The 15,000-nt window shown below is 48.6% G+C and overlaps 1 protein-coding gene across 1 annotated transcript in view; it reads left to right on the forward strand.

Annotated features, from left to right (window-relative positions):
• The window catches only part of rassf9 (Ras association domain family member 9), a 5,351-nt gene extending 549 nt beyond the window's left edge, over positions 1–4,802 (forward strand). Inside the window, exons 2-6 of the mRNA XM_063196357.1 lie at positions 146–309; positions 976–1,215; positions 1,461–1,750; positions 2,008–2,145; positions 2,350–4,802. Coding sequence (XP_063052427.1) covers positions 146–309; positions 976–1,215; positions 1,461–1,750; positions 2,008–2,145; positions 2,350–3,441 — 1,924 coding nt within the window. The 3' untranslated portion in view covers positions 3,442–4,802. The remainder of the gene's footprint in view (positions 1–145; positions 310–975; positions 1,216–1,460; positions 1,751–2,007; positions 2,146–2,349) is intronic.
• The last annotated feature ends 10,198 nt before the right edge of the window (positions 4,803–15,000 follow it).

Genomic DNA, 15,000 nt, shown 5'->3' on the forward strand with positions numbered 1-15,000 from the left:
CTGACGAGCCTGTAGGTTATTTAACAACTCTGTGTGTGTGTGTGTGTGTGTGTGTGTGTGCGTGTGTGTGCGTGCGTGTGCGTGCGTGTGCGTGCGTGCGCGTGTGCGCGTGTGTGCGTGTGTGCGTGTGTGTTTCCTCCTGCAGGTCTAAGGAGAGTAAAGAGGAGCCGGTGGGTAAAGAGATCCAGGTGTGTGTGTGTGAGGAGGAGAAGGTGGTGTGTGGGGTGACCAAACACACAACGTGTGCTGACGTGGTCCAGGCTCTTCTGGAAGACCACCGCTCGCTGCCCGAGTCTCGCCGATCCCTCGGTAGGGCTGATATACTATACTATACTATACTATACTATATACTACTATATACTGGGCAATATGGCTACACTATATACTATACCAGTGTATTCGATTCAACATCAACGAGAGCCAGTTTTTCAAATTCCTCCCTGTAAAGGGGCCAAACTTTACTGTCCGAGGCCCGCATCTGACCCAGGGCCGCCATTTGAATAGCCCTGCACTATACTATACTATATATACTATATACTACTATATACTGGGCAATATGGCTACACTATATACTATATTATACTATATATACTATATACTACTATATACCATTATGAGTCTCGCCGATTCCTCGGTAGGGCTGGGCGATATGACGACATGATGATAATATATACTAAATATCTTGATAGAAAAGTGTCTATCGTGCCCTTTCTCCGCTATCGTTTATATGGTGGTAAATTAATTGAATCCATTGTTACAGCTAAAATACATACAATATAATACAGTTTAAAATAGCATTTCATGGTGTCCCTATGCATACTCTATTTTCACAAAGCCTGCTTCTTTAAAATAAATCCTTTTCATTCTTTTTTACAGTTATATGAACTTAAAGAGAATGTAACTGAAAACTTATATGGTTATGGTGATATACAGTAATCCATATGATGATGTATGTTTTATTCTCCATATCGCTAGGCCTCGCTGGGGAGCCCTCGGAGTTCTGCCTACTGGAGCGCTGGCGCGGGTTCGAACGTGCCCTGCCCCCCCTCACACGTATCCTGCGCCTATACAACGCCTGGGGGGAGCAGAAACCCAACGTGCGCTTCCTATTGGTCAAAGCCAGCGAGTGTGCTCCTGCCACCACTAAGCCGGGGGCGGCAGGAGGCAAGCGGGGGGCGTGCCGGTCACGCTCGGCTGCTGGAGGGGGCGGCGGAGGTATGTGTGTGTGTGTGTGTGTGTGTGTGTGTTTGTGTGTGTTTGCTTGTGTGTGTGTGTGTGTGTGTGTGTGTGTGTGTGTGTACATGTAGTACGTAGAGTAGAGTAGTAGGCCTACTTTAATTTTAACTTTTTTGTATAAATCTTTTTATTTGACATTTTCAGCTAAATACATTTGGCTTAAAATGTTTCCCCTTTACAATGTTTATTTATTTATTTATTAATTTATTGATTTTCCGGAGCAGGGCCAGGGGGAGGAGCCAGGGCGCGGAGATGGGAGCAATGCCCCGCCCAGTACGCCAAGACGCTACCGGCGGAGCGCCAGAAGAGGCTGGTGAAGAAGGCCTTCAGGAAACTGGAGAGGATACAGAGGCAGAGCCATAGCAACCAGGGGAGCCATAGCAACCAGGGTAGCCATGGCAACCAGGGAACCCAGAGCAACCAGGGGACCCAGAGCAACCAGGGGACCCATAGCACTGGAGCACACAGCAGCAGCAACAGCAGCCCTGTCTGCAGACAGCTGACATCCACAGAGGTACGTGAAGTAGGAAGTGGGAGGGTTTCAAACCTTAAACGTTAGTGTGGTGTAATGTAATGTAATGTAATGTGTAGTGTACTGTAATGTAAAGTAATTCATCTCTTCCAGTCAGGGCTCGGCATGTCCGGAGGTGCAAACCTTGGTGCAACTGTAATATAGTGTGTGTGTGTGTGTGTGTGTGTGTGTGTGTGTGTGTGTGTGTGTGTGTGTGTGTGTGTGTGTGTGTGTGTGTGTGTGTGTGTGTGTGTGTGTAGGCATGTCCGGAGGTGCAGACCTTGGTGCAGCTGGTCATCTCGCAGGATGTGACGATTCGGCAGCAGCTGCAGCGCATGCAGAACCTCGACATCCAGATAGAACTACAGGAACGCATGATGCGACACCTGGACATCCAGGTCTGGTTTATTTATCGATAGATAGATAGATAGATAGATAGATAGATAGATAGATAGATAGATAGATAGATAGATAGATAGATAGATAGAGAGAGTTCTAATAATAATACAAAATAGTAATAATGTAATATAACATAAGATCATATCACATGACATCATCTCATATAATATGATATAATATCCTAATTGGCTACTTTATTCCAGGAGGCGGAGTCTGCTGGTGATGTCTCCGAGCCAAGGCTAGGAGGGGCGGTATCTTCAGGTGACTCCTCCCCCTGCCGCGTCAGCAGCCTGACGGACAGCTGCGAGGGCCAATGGCAGGGCTATCTGGACACCAGTGACCAATCGCAGGGCTTAGAGCAACTGGAGGAGCAGCTGAGGAGGCATCAGGAGCTGATAGAGGAGCTCAGCCAGGACATCGACTCAGAGATGCAGAGAGCGGATTGGCCAAGCCAGGATGATGACACAGAGTTGTGTATAGACCATTGGCTGGCAGGTGGGGAGGAGGATCTGGGGGCTGCAGCAGCACCTCTGGACCTGGGTGGAGCCGGACCTCTGGGTGTGGCCGGCCGTCTGGGTGGAGCCGGACCTCTGGGTGTGGCCGGACATCTGGGTGAAGCTGGACCTCTGGACCTCCATCCCCCAGAGCTGGTGCGTGTGCGTGCGGAGCTGGAGAGGAGCATGCGGGCAGGTCTTCATCTCTACAGCCAGACACAGGAGCTGCAGCGCGACCTCCAGCACCACGACACCTCCCTGCTCCACAAGGGCCAGGAGTGGCAGCTCCTCGCGGCCCAGCTCAGCGCACTGCAGCTGGGGGACAGCTCCCCGCAGCCCGGGCCCTCCTCACCGCTAAAGAACCAGAGCCAGGCTAAGGCGACTAGCGGTATCAGCAGTGGGCCCGCTACATCGCTAAGGAGCCAGGCTAAGGCGACTAGCAGTAGCGGTAGCAGTAGTGGCCTTTCCTCGCCACTGAAGAATCAAGCTAAGGCTGCTAGCGGTAGCAGTAATGGCCTTTCCTCACCACTGAAGAATCAAGCTAAAGCTGCTAGCGGTAGCAGTAATGCCCTGGCTAAGGCTAATTGTAGCAGCATTGGCCTGGACCAGAAGGGTTCCGGGGAGGAGAGGCGGAGGGTGGGCGTGAGGGGGGACTCAGACACTCGGCGGGTGGGGCCGGGGCTGGGTCTGACAGGGGACTCCCTAGATACGGACTCGGATACGGGCATCAGCTCCACACACAGCCAGGACTCACTCTCGCCCTCCGTCAACCGCCGACCCACTCTGGACACCGACGTCTGATCACCACGGAAACAGCTGGACACTGACGTCTGATTGCCATGGTAACAGCTGTATTTGGCCCAGACAATTCAATGAAACAGCTGATTATTTTCACCACGCCGCTTCAGCCTAGCTTGGGGAATCCTTTTCACCACGCCCCTTCAGCCGAGCTTGGGGAATCCTGTTTCGATCTGAAAGACAGCATGGATTCTATCCTTCAGCAAGGGTTGCAGATATTGGGCTCCAATCAGAGAGCGGGGAGGGGTGGAAAGGTGATAAGTGCAGTTTGTTTGAATACATACAACTGACTCGATTGGCTATGGGCTACGTTATATGCCTAATAATACATTTGTAACGCCCAAAAAGACATCCATGAGTAATCATAAACCACACCTGTACTATGTGAAATTGCATAGGTAGTCTCCAGACTATCTCACTTGTGAGAGGCGAGGTTCCATCTGGTAGATGAGCTAACTAGTGATATTAGCCTGATTTACTAGCAGAACTGGCAGGACTCAAACTTTCTCATTCCAGGTTTCTCCGTCCTCCTGATCCAAGTCATGTTATGAGCAAGTCGTAATCGCCTTGACTTCATAGTGGTTCTTCTTGGACATGTTTCTCCTTTGGGGAGGCAGAGTACCTGCTGGCAAATCTTCATCACTTACTTTGTGACTGATGATGATGATGATGATGATGATGATGATGATGATGATGATGATGATGATGATGGCCATAGACTGTACACAAACACCAGAGCACTCATACACACTGCACATACGCACCACCAGTGCACTCATAGCTGAAGTTGATTAAAGTGAAATATGAGTGAAGATCTCTGCATTTAACCCATTTTAGCCTATGGCAACTGCAAAAAACCCTGCTGAATGCCCAAGCCCTCCGCCTATTAAAACCCAAATATTTCAGCCTCCGAAGTTGCATTTAAAGTTTAAGTTGCATTTAAGTTGCATTTAAAAGCTAGGACCCTAATTTTGCATTAGACTGTGTTCTTTCAGCTGTAACACACCCATATTTTAATTTTAAAGACTCAAATCTAAAGTGCCTGAATGCAGCTAATAGGTTGCTCCAGGCGCCAAAGGTCAAACAACGTATACACAGCATCAGGTTAAAATGGGTTGAAACAGACAGTCACAGTCTCAGCTTGTAAGTTAGTTTAGAAAGGCCGCCAATGGCCACCTGCCTCCATTTAAACACAAGGCCAATGGCCACCTGCCTCCATTTAAACACAAGGCCAATGGCCACCTGCCTCCATTTAAACAGACAGCCAGAAGATTAGCCACCTGCCTGGAGGCCTCTGCTCTGAATGCAGGAATGCTATTGAGGCTGAGGAGAGCACTTGAGGCCGTGTGTGTGTGTGTGTGTGTGTGTGTGTGTGTGTGTGTGTGTGTGTGTGTGTGTGTGTGTGTGTGTGTGTGTGTGTGTGTGTGTGAATGCTATTAAGGCTGTATAGAGCACTTGAAGCTTCAACAGCGAGGTGAAGCAGCCTGGCTGAGTAATAGGAGGTTTTGAGATCAGCACTTGAGGCGTGGACAGCCAGGCATGAGCGATGGCAGCCAGGCAGGAGCGATGGTAGCTAGGCAGGAGCGATGGCAGCCAGGCAGGAGCGATAGCAGGGGATCCCCTGGATATCTGTTTGTTTGGTTTAGCTAGCAAAGACATAGCTGCATTCACATTTGTTTGACATGTATTTTATTAGCAGGAATGACTACTGAACGATTCAGCAACTACTGTAAATTAGCTCAAAGTGTTTAGTCTATTTTACTTATACTGTATATTTGGGCAGCCATAGGGGCATTCGTTCCCAAACTAGGGGTCCAGGAGGAGTCACTGTTGATTTAATGTGGCTGTGCTGTTATAAATATGGAGCAATGCATTTTAAATGGATATACGGAATAGTTCGCAATCTGAAATCCCCGAAACTGAACTCCCCCCCAAACTGAAAAAACAGATTTTTTTTTTCTGGTGGGTTTACTGTGTATACCTGCATTCTACGTAGACTACAGCACTGCTTGTAGCGCCGTAATGAGGCGTCTGCCCTGGGACTGCCTGCATACAGGCCAGATGCATAGGGAAGAGCTGTGTATCAGACCAGATATCTCATTAATATGTCAATGTGAATACATTTGGATGAAAACCAGATATCTTTAAAAGTTTTGCTAAAACAATATGACTTGCTAAACATAAATTGCATGAAATCTATATTTATATTTATACATTTAAAATGAATCATTCTCAGTTCTTTTGTGTTGTCAAAATTGCTACTGATGTGAGATGTGTTTATTGTAAAGTTTCTGTTTTGCAGATATTTCCCAATTAATTGTAAAATACAGTATAAAATGTGTAGAAAAAGTGAAGTACATTATATACAATATATATGTTGTTGTGAATATTGTTTTATATTAAAACACCTTTTATGCCTTCAAATTTTAGATAAATTATACAAGAAAGGAAATGTCATGTACAGAGCTTTGCTTACTCTTTAACAGTCACAATAGCTAGACACATATTCTTATAACTAAAGCACATGCTAAATACAGCTTTTATATGAACGAATCACCACGACAACAACGAGGGCTGTGTTCCTAACAGGTTCTGCACTGATGAAACGCGTCTGCTTGTGGACATGGTGGTAATTGATAAATAAATAATGAGACTAAGCTTGTGAGTGTGGATTTTTTTTCCTCTTTGTGTCCCAGACATGTTTGCACTACATACCTGTGCGTAGGAGGACATGTGTGTCATTTAGCCACAATAACAGTGTTTAGCGAGACGTAGCGTTTAGCAATTGTCGTGTTTAGCGACGGTAGTTTAAATGCAGCCATTCCACCATGGCTGGATTGGCCATAAGGCATGCAGGGCATTTGCCTGGTGGACTGTTGATGATTTTGGCCTGGACCCTGGAATAAGTCCTCATGCTGCCACAGCTGACCTCTCTTGAGTCAGATTTAAATATTCATTTTGGCTGCTGTGGTCAAAAACGGCTCATATTAATAGATGACTAAAAATGTTGTCACAGGCTTCATTGTCTTCCTCATTGCCTGACGGACCGGTCCTGGCTGAAAATGCTTCGTCTGTTTTATTGGCCCAGCCCAGCCCTGAATTCAGCTTCAACCGTGCGGTGCGATTCAGACCAATCTCAGCGCCCGCCTCGCGATTCAGACCCCTCTCAGTGCCCGCCTCGACGCCTCTCAGCGCCCGCCTCGCGATTTAGACCCCTCTCGGCGCACACCTCACCGCCTCTCAGCGCCCGCCTCGCCGCCTCTCCCACCATCTTATTATCAAGTAATTGTGTCCGAGGTTAAAAGACCGCAATCAGCCCACTCCCACATCACCACTCCACCGGTGGCCATGATCCCATATATCCCTATTGCCTCAGGAGCCACTTCAGCAGCTGCTGCAGTAGACAATAGCTGTCAGCTAAATTAGATATTGTTCTCCTTTGCTATATTTTGAAAAATAAACACTTGATTTCCACATTCGCTGTGTGTGTGTGTGTGTGTGTCCCTTGAGTGTATGACTGTTACCAGAGGGAAAGGTCAGTGAGATCAGTCATATGTTATGAAACATAAACAATATGTCTGGTACAGACTAATCACATACACCGCAAAGAGTTTGTTTTGTCAAAAGTAAAAGCAAATTCATGGTGCAACACTAGCACATGATATCACATAGCTGTTACCACTCTACCTAATGAAATAGATACAACTGTGTTGTTACTGATAAATGCTAAAAAAGCAACAAGAAACCACCACAAACTTGATCCGAATTTGATCCATTCTTTTCTTACTTTTACTTTTAAGTTTTACCCCCCCTGTTTATTTAAGAGTAGACTCCACTGCCCTCCAAATGTCCTCTGTAAAACTCAAGCCTAGACGAGGGTTTAAATCAATGTTCTCCAAATGGCGGCCCACGGGCCAGATCTGGCCCAGGCATGGCAAACAAAAACAAATAAAAACACATACAGTATGTGTGCTATCTGTGGCCATAAAGTCTGGCAATTTGTTTGGCCCTCATAATTTGGCCCTTGTGGAAAAATAATTGGAGGGCACTGCTTTAGATCCTAGTGAGTATGTGACTACATAGTGAATCTGCTTCCAGTTTAAACATGAGAGACGGAGAAACGCCACACTAATTAGGCATTAAGTAATTCAAGTAAATCTCATCTCCTCTCCTCTCCCCATCTCCTCTCTTCTCCTCTCCCCTCCCTATCTCCTCTCCTCTCTCCTCCCCTCCCCATCTCCTCTCCTCTCCCCCCCATTTCCTCTCCTCTCCTCTCCCCTTTCTTCCCCATCTCCTCTCCTCTCCTCTCCTCCCCCTCCACTCCCCCTCTCCTCTCCTTTCCTTTCCTGTCCTCCCCCTCTCCTCTCATCTCCTCTCCTGTCCTCTCCTCCTGCCCTCTCCTCTCCTCTCCTCTCCTTTCCTCTCATCTCATTCTCTCCTCTCCTCTCTCCCCTCTCCTCTCCTCTCCTCTCCTGTCCTCTCCTCTCCATCTCTCCTCTCTTCTCCTCTCCTCTCCTCTCTCCCCTCTCCTCTCCTGTCCTCTCTGCCTCCACTTGTGCTCTGCAAAACAAAGCTGCAAGGCCGCTACAGTTCCCAGTGCACCTTAAACAGCAGCCTGCAGTCCTCTGGGGGGCTGCATGTTGCACTGCCTTTGTGTGCAGCTCTATTCTGAATGAATAGAAACTATTTCCTCTGGTTGAGACTTAGCCATTCCCACGTCGTCCTCACACACACACACACACACACACACACACACACACACACACACACACACACACACACACACACACACACACACACACACACAACCACAAGTGGAAATGGCTGCGTCTTGGGAACAACTCACCCCCACTCCATTCTCCACTCCTGTTGGGAGCATGTCATACAACCCTCTCAACCCTCTCCCCGTCTCCAGCTCTTCTCACCCCTTTCCCCCCTCCCCCTCTCCTCCACTTGTTGTTGGGACAGTGCCCCCCCCCATTCCAGTCTCCTTCCTGCTCCAGTGTTCCGTGTTGTTTGGAGAAACAGCTGACTTCCTGTCTGGCTGCTATCACCACGGCAACCTGTTTGCCCACACCACAGGCTGCTCTCCATTGAAGCATTTGAGGCAGAGCTTACAAAAAAAGACGAACGTGACACCGGAATTTAAATTATCCGAACGCGACACCCGAATTTAAATTATCCAAACGCGACATCCGAATTCAAATTATCCAAACGTGACACCCCAATTTAAATTATCCGAACGCGACACCCCAATTTCAATCATCCTTCCTTCAGTTTAATGTGTCCGCGCCCGCGAATATGTGCGAGGTCTGAGCGGACACCCCCTGGCCGGTTATTGGGAGAGCGAACAGAACCAAGGAGGCGCGAGGGCGGACTCCTGGATAAAACGGTCGAGAAGATGGAGACGGGGGGCGACAGGGGCGGATGGAGGGTGTGAGCGAGAAAGCGAGTTTCTGACTAGGAGCAGGTGAGTGGGGAATAAATACAGCGTTGATAATTGAAGGGGATGAGATTCAGGTGGATAGGTAGGCGTGCCTGTACTAGCGCGCAAGGAACTGGACGAATGACAGACGAGCAGGGAATACAGAGCAGGTGTTAATTTAGACCTGTCAAATTTCATTACGCTTCTCCTGAACTTTCGTTTTGAAAACAGAACGACATTTCATAAGTGCGCTATCTGAAATTAGAATTCAGTAGCCTATGTATGCATACATCTTTGTTCTCGCTGGAGAACGGGCTGCTCGTGATCGTCCGCGCGGCAAAGCGATCATGAAAGTGCTTTACGGGGTCGCTGGACCACTGCACTCGAGAAGTCGTGAAAAGTGCTTCACGGGGTCGCTGGACCACTGCACTTCGAGGAACATGAGTTAAAAGCGAATAGCAAAAAATTAGCGTGTTGGGCAAGGTCGCTGGCCATGGTGCTGAAATTACTGCCGAGCCCGAATCCTGATATAGATCAAATCTGATGCGTGGGCTCGGGAGTATGGGGCTCCAACTGAGAGCTCGAACAACACCCGCGCCCGCGAATATGTGCGAGGTCTGAGCGGACACCCCAAAAAAGGCAATGACGAAAATAGAAAAGAGAGGAACTAAGCACTCCAAACACAGCAACCAAAGCCAGGACCCGGCGAGCGAATTCACGAGCAGAGCGCCATCTGAGCCTTCCTCAGCTCGGAGGGATGAGAACGGATGTATAGCTGGTAGGCATCCGAGGACCAACGGCCAAGTGTCTTGATTGTCAGCTCCGGGAGGCCGTTGGAGGCGGCGGTGGTAGCGGCGCCTGTGCGAAACGAGTGAGACGAATATCGGTCCGCAGGGATGCCCAACAGCGAGATGACGGACTTGAGATAGATATGGAATAGAAGTCCGGTAATCGGCCTCCCGTCGTCGGAAACGAACAGAGGGTCACGGGAGGCGGCGGAGGATGAACGGTAAGCAATGTACCGGGACAGGATCTGATAGGGCTGAAGATGGGAAGCCATGTTGTAAATAAGAACGGCGTGGCCTTTACCCAGCTGGTCGGTTTTGCTAAATTTGACGATGTATGTGTAAAGCGTGAGTCTGGAGGTAATGAAGAGGGTGCGTTACAGAAAGACGGTGTCCGAGAATGGAGGCACGGGCGTCGGGTCCGGGTCCGCATCGGGTGCCAACGTCCTGAATCTCTGAAACGACAAACGGGACAGCGAGTCAGTGATGCCATTATGGGTACCAGGGACATGAGCGGCGGTGAAAGTAAACTGGTGACAGGCGGCGGTCCAGACTAAGCGGCGGAGAAACCAAGATATCAGCGGGGCGCGAGAGCGGCACTTGTTGATGCCGAAGACGGCAGGTTCATTGTCGCAATAGACGAGGATGTTCCTCCTCGTTGACAGGGTACACCTCGAATGCGTCCGATGAAGCCATGTCTGGCGACAGATCAGAAAGCTCGGGCGGCCACGGGCTGGCGAACCAGCGCCCGTCGTAATAACCCCCGAACCCGACCGAGGGTGCAGCGTCGGTGAAAAGCTGGATGTCCTCGGGAGAAGAGAAGTGGTCTTCGTAGAACATAGAATGACCGTTCCATTGCAGGAGAAACATGCGCCACATCTCCAAGTCCTTCATTCAGTACGCGTCCAGGGATACAGGGTCGTCCAGGGCGGGGACGGAATGAGCCGTCGTCAGGAGGTTGGAAATGAAAGCCCTACCCTGAGGGATGACGTGCATTGTGAAGTTCACGTGACCTAATAGCGACAACAGTGCCTTCTTGTTCGTAGAGGGGGTAGTGAGGAACCCATCGATGGCTGTGATGATCCGATCCACTTTCTCCTTGGGCAGCGCGGTGAAGAGTCCGGACGAATCCACGATGATCCCCAGAAATTCCAGGGAGTGGACGGGACCGCAGGTCTTCTCTTCAGAAATTGGTATGCCGAGTTTCCCGAAGACTTCGAGCACCCTCTCTTGGCCAGCGGAGGGGTGGTCAGACGGAGGCGTGACAGTTAGGAAGTCGTCCAAGACATGAACCAAAAGCTTGGTGTTGTAGTTGTTTGATAAAATCCAGCATAAAGCTTCGGAAGAGTGTCGAAAATGTTCGGCCTGCTGCGGCAGCCGAAGGTTAGGCGAATGGCAAAGTAGAACAGTCTGCCCCAGCTGACACCGAAAAGGTGCCAGAAATCGGGGTCGATCGGCATGACTTTGAAAGCTGCGGTTATGTCGGAATAGCCAGCTGTGGCTACCGGCCACTTTGACCAGGCGCACGACGTGATCCACGGTCTGGTAGCACATGGAGTAATCCTCTATGGGAATGAGGGAGTTAATGCTCGGAACTAGGATGTTGTGGGGAGCAGACAGGTCCACGATGAGCCGCTTTTTACCCGAGTAGCTACGCCTATGGGGTTCACGCGGTAGCATGGAAACGGAGGCGTGGAAAATGGCCCGATCATGAACCCCGACTTGACCTCAGAAGCCAGAAGCTCGGAGACGACGCTGGGGTCTTTGACAGCTGACAGGAGATTGTCGCAAACAAATGACGTAGTGGCCATGGCGGAAATGCCGGGATGGAACCCGTGGGTTAAACCGAACAGCAAATATGAAGTGAAGTCCCCGACGGGGTGGTTAGCAAGTTCAGCGGCTAAAGCAGACACCACCATAGGAGACTTCAAATAGCGTTGACGCAATCTTTTATTTGAAGGCTTGTACACGGGTCACACGATGCGGGCGTGGGCACCGGCACAAAAATTGCACACATGCAGGAAACGACAGTTGGACAGATTACAATTGGACACGTTAAAACGGTAACACACTTGACGGGGGTACACGTCTTGACCCTGGCGGTTTTGGGGTCTGCTCATTTTTCCGACGCCCCATTGGTCCGATGCGTCAATGTTCCGAACATTTCCCATTGATCCTACAGCACTTAGTCTCAGATAACTTTTTACCAATTAAATGAAACCCTTTGTCCCGACAGTCCAATGTTCCGACCAAAAGCCTGCGCAGTGGTCATGCAGCTGTCTGTGACAGGTTAGGTTTAGGTAAAGTTTTGGTCAAGGCACAAATTTAAAACTCAGAAACATTACAATAGCCTACTGACAGGTTAGGGTTAGGAATGGTTTTGGGTAGGGCACAATTGTAAAACTTGGCAACATTGCATTAGTGACAGGTTATGTTTAGGGGTGGTTTTGGTAAGGACACAGCAAGACCGACTCAGACGGCATCTATGTGCTCGTCGCAGCGCATGCAGCTGAAGTCTACTTGGCACCGGGAAAGGCAAGACATACGACCTGGGATAATGACCAACCCCAAACAGCCATTGGTCGGAACATTGAGCTGTCGGAGCAAAGGGTTTAATTTAATTATTTCGAGTTAGTGGGCTGTAGGATCAATGGGAAATTTTCGGAATATTGACGCATCGGACTAAAGAGACGTCGGAACAATGACATGCTACCGTGGTTTTCAAGCGCCCCGGCAGACTGGGGATGAGCTGACACGGCTGTTGTGGATTTGGTGGCAGCCTTCGGGGTGGACAAGCACGGCTTGCTCGTGTTCCCCTCGACCATGGGGCAGTCGGCCGAGCGGTGGTCGGAGGCGCAGCAAATAGGTGCAGGTGGACAGCTGGACATTCAGAAAAACGCGGCTGTGCAACTCCAAGTCGAGGGCGCCCCAATAGGGGCATTGGTTCCACGAACTGACTCGGGCCGCGCATTTAGCTGAGAAGAGACGGTGGTACGTGTAGAAGTGCGCGCCGCCGTAGGATACGGCGAGCCCCGCCACCACGGCGAGGTAATCGTTGAGCTCGCGTCGGCGGTGGGGAAACACGGAGCAGATCACGCCAGTGTAGCAGGAGAAGGCGAGAACGAACTCGGTGAAGGACAGGACCCGAGACTCGGGACCGGTAGACTTCAAGGAGACTATGACGGACCCGCAGTCGACATTCCTCCGATGGCCCTGGTCGGGGAAGAGAGAGAGGAGAAGCTTCTCCCGAACTTTCGTTTCGTAAACAGAACGACATTTCTTAATTGGCTAACAGCCACCGAAGTCCCAGATTTGAAGCACCATATGATTTTTGCTTCTCACGGTGATTGGCTTAGCGGGCTTATGAACATGATTGACAGGAGAGTTGATGAATGATAGCCCCCATCTCACATCTTATAGTATGTCATAAAGTCTGCGATGGACAGGGCTGGATTTGGGAACTGGAGCTAAGGCCAGACGTGATGTTTACATAACATTGTTTGGCTCAGACCAGTTGCTTTTATAATACAAGTTAATCTCGAATACAGAGAACATATTACTCGCTGTACTACAAAGTGTCACAGGTCAGTTTCAGACATCACAAAGTAGGCAATGAGATGCTTAATTTTACAATTTGTGATCAGTTTTCAGGAAACATCTGTGAAGCGTCATGCTGTAATACGCACTGGGTAAAAGAGATTGTTCAAAAATAAGCAAATTTTCTCGCAAGGGAACTGTTTTGGATGTGGACAAATGAGAAACGAATGAATAATGTCCAATGCATACATTTCAGAGAGTCACAGAAGTGAACTGAGCGGAATAGCTAAATAGTAGCACAAACGTCCATTTCTTGCTATATTAGCTATGATATGGATTACAAATTGTGGAACGTGAACGATGGTTGTGGATTACAGTGAAAAGTTGTGATAAATACTGCGATCAAGACAACATTTTAGGGTAAGGTCACTGGGTTAATATTTGTCCGCTGTGACATGAATGTTTGTAGTTAATGAAGTTAGCTGCTATGCACCGGATTGGCTCGCTTGCGCTGGACTTTTATTGTTCAGAAGGCCTTTGGTCTCTTTGTCGTAGGCTACAGTCTGTTTTCGAGTGAAAAAGGCAGCATTGTAGGGACATGCCATGATTGCATTTTCAAGTGGTGGAGTGAAGGAAGATATACGAAACGCAGCGTGGTAGAGAAATGATTGAGTAGTAGCAAGGAGGTTGTCTGAAGAGCTCAAAAATCGCAATTTAAGAGCGCTTTCATCAAAAAAAAACTCATCTGGGGGAGACCCTATATTTTGGCTTGGTTACCAGTTTCTTGCTTAACAATATCACACCCCCCAAAACTGCCACTGGCCCACACCGTCCACCGTTTTGGAGGTAGACCTGAAAAATGGAAATGAATGAAGAAAATGGCTTAATAATGTCAAAATGTCCATCAACACACTATACAAGGACAATAGTTGATAGTTGCTAAATATCTACATAATTATTTAATTAATTAATTAATTATTTTATTGACTGCATGATTTAAGTACATATTTAGCCTGACATTTCAAATCTGATCTTTGACTAATGTGTACATGTGTACATAATGTGTAATGTTACATCATATTCACAGAGATTTGGTCCATTTTTTGACACTAGTGGCCTGTTCCATTTTCCAAACTGTGCACTGTGTACTGAGATGCAGTGCACTTTCCACCCTCAACGTAACGGCAAAATTTGAGGGTGAAGTGCAGGTCCAATTCACATTCTGTTGTTGCCTGTCATCAGAGTTTACCAACCGCCAATATACAATTCATCACGGAAGACACTGTCCCTTATGTTGACATTTTTTAAATTACCCCTTCCTCTTATACATATGGCTGTTGTCTTTGGAATCAAAACTATGCTGTCATCACAGAGATTCGGCAGTTTGACCGATCTGACACTCAACTATGTAACATAAACATGGCGGCTGTTGAGTGCGAAAAGTGTACAGTAACTCCACACCTCAAAAAACGGCTGGTTTGACGGCTTTATCCAGGTAGTTCACAGTACACTTCACCGCTGCGATCAGAAATGGAACCGCCCTGTGTACCCAAACACAGTGCGGAAAGGGCGGTTAGTACGGACATTGGAAAAGGCCATAGCGCTTAACTGGCCAACACTAACAGTTAACTGGCCAACACTAGCGGCTAACTGGCCAACACTAGCGCTAACCAGCCAACACTAGCGGCTAACCGGCTAACACTAGCGGCTAACCAGCCAACACTAGCGGCTAACCGGCTAACACTAGCGGCTAACCAGCTAACACTAGTGGCTAACTGGCCAACACTAGCGGACGCTAGCGGCTAACCGGGTAAC

Source organism: Engraulis encrasicolus, chromosome 4 (genome assembly GCF_034702125.1).
Source record: "Engraulis encrasicolus isolate BLACKSEA-1 chromosome 4, IST_EnEncr_1.0, whole genome shotgun sequence".
Lineage (NCBI taxonomy): Eukaryota > Metazoa > Chordata > Actinopteri > Clupeiformes > Engraulidae > Engraulis > Engraulis encrasicolus.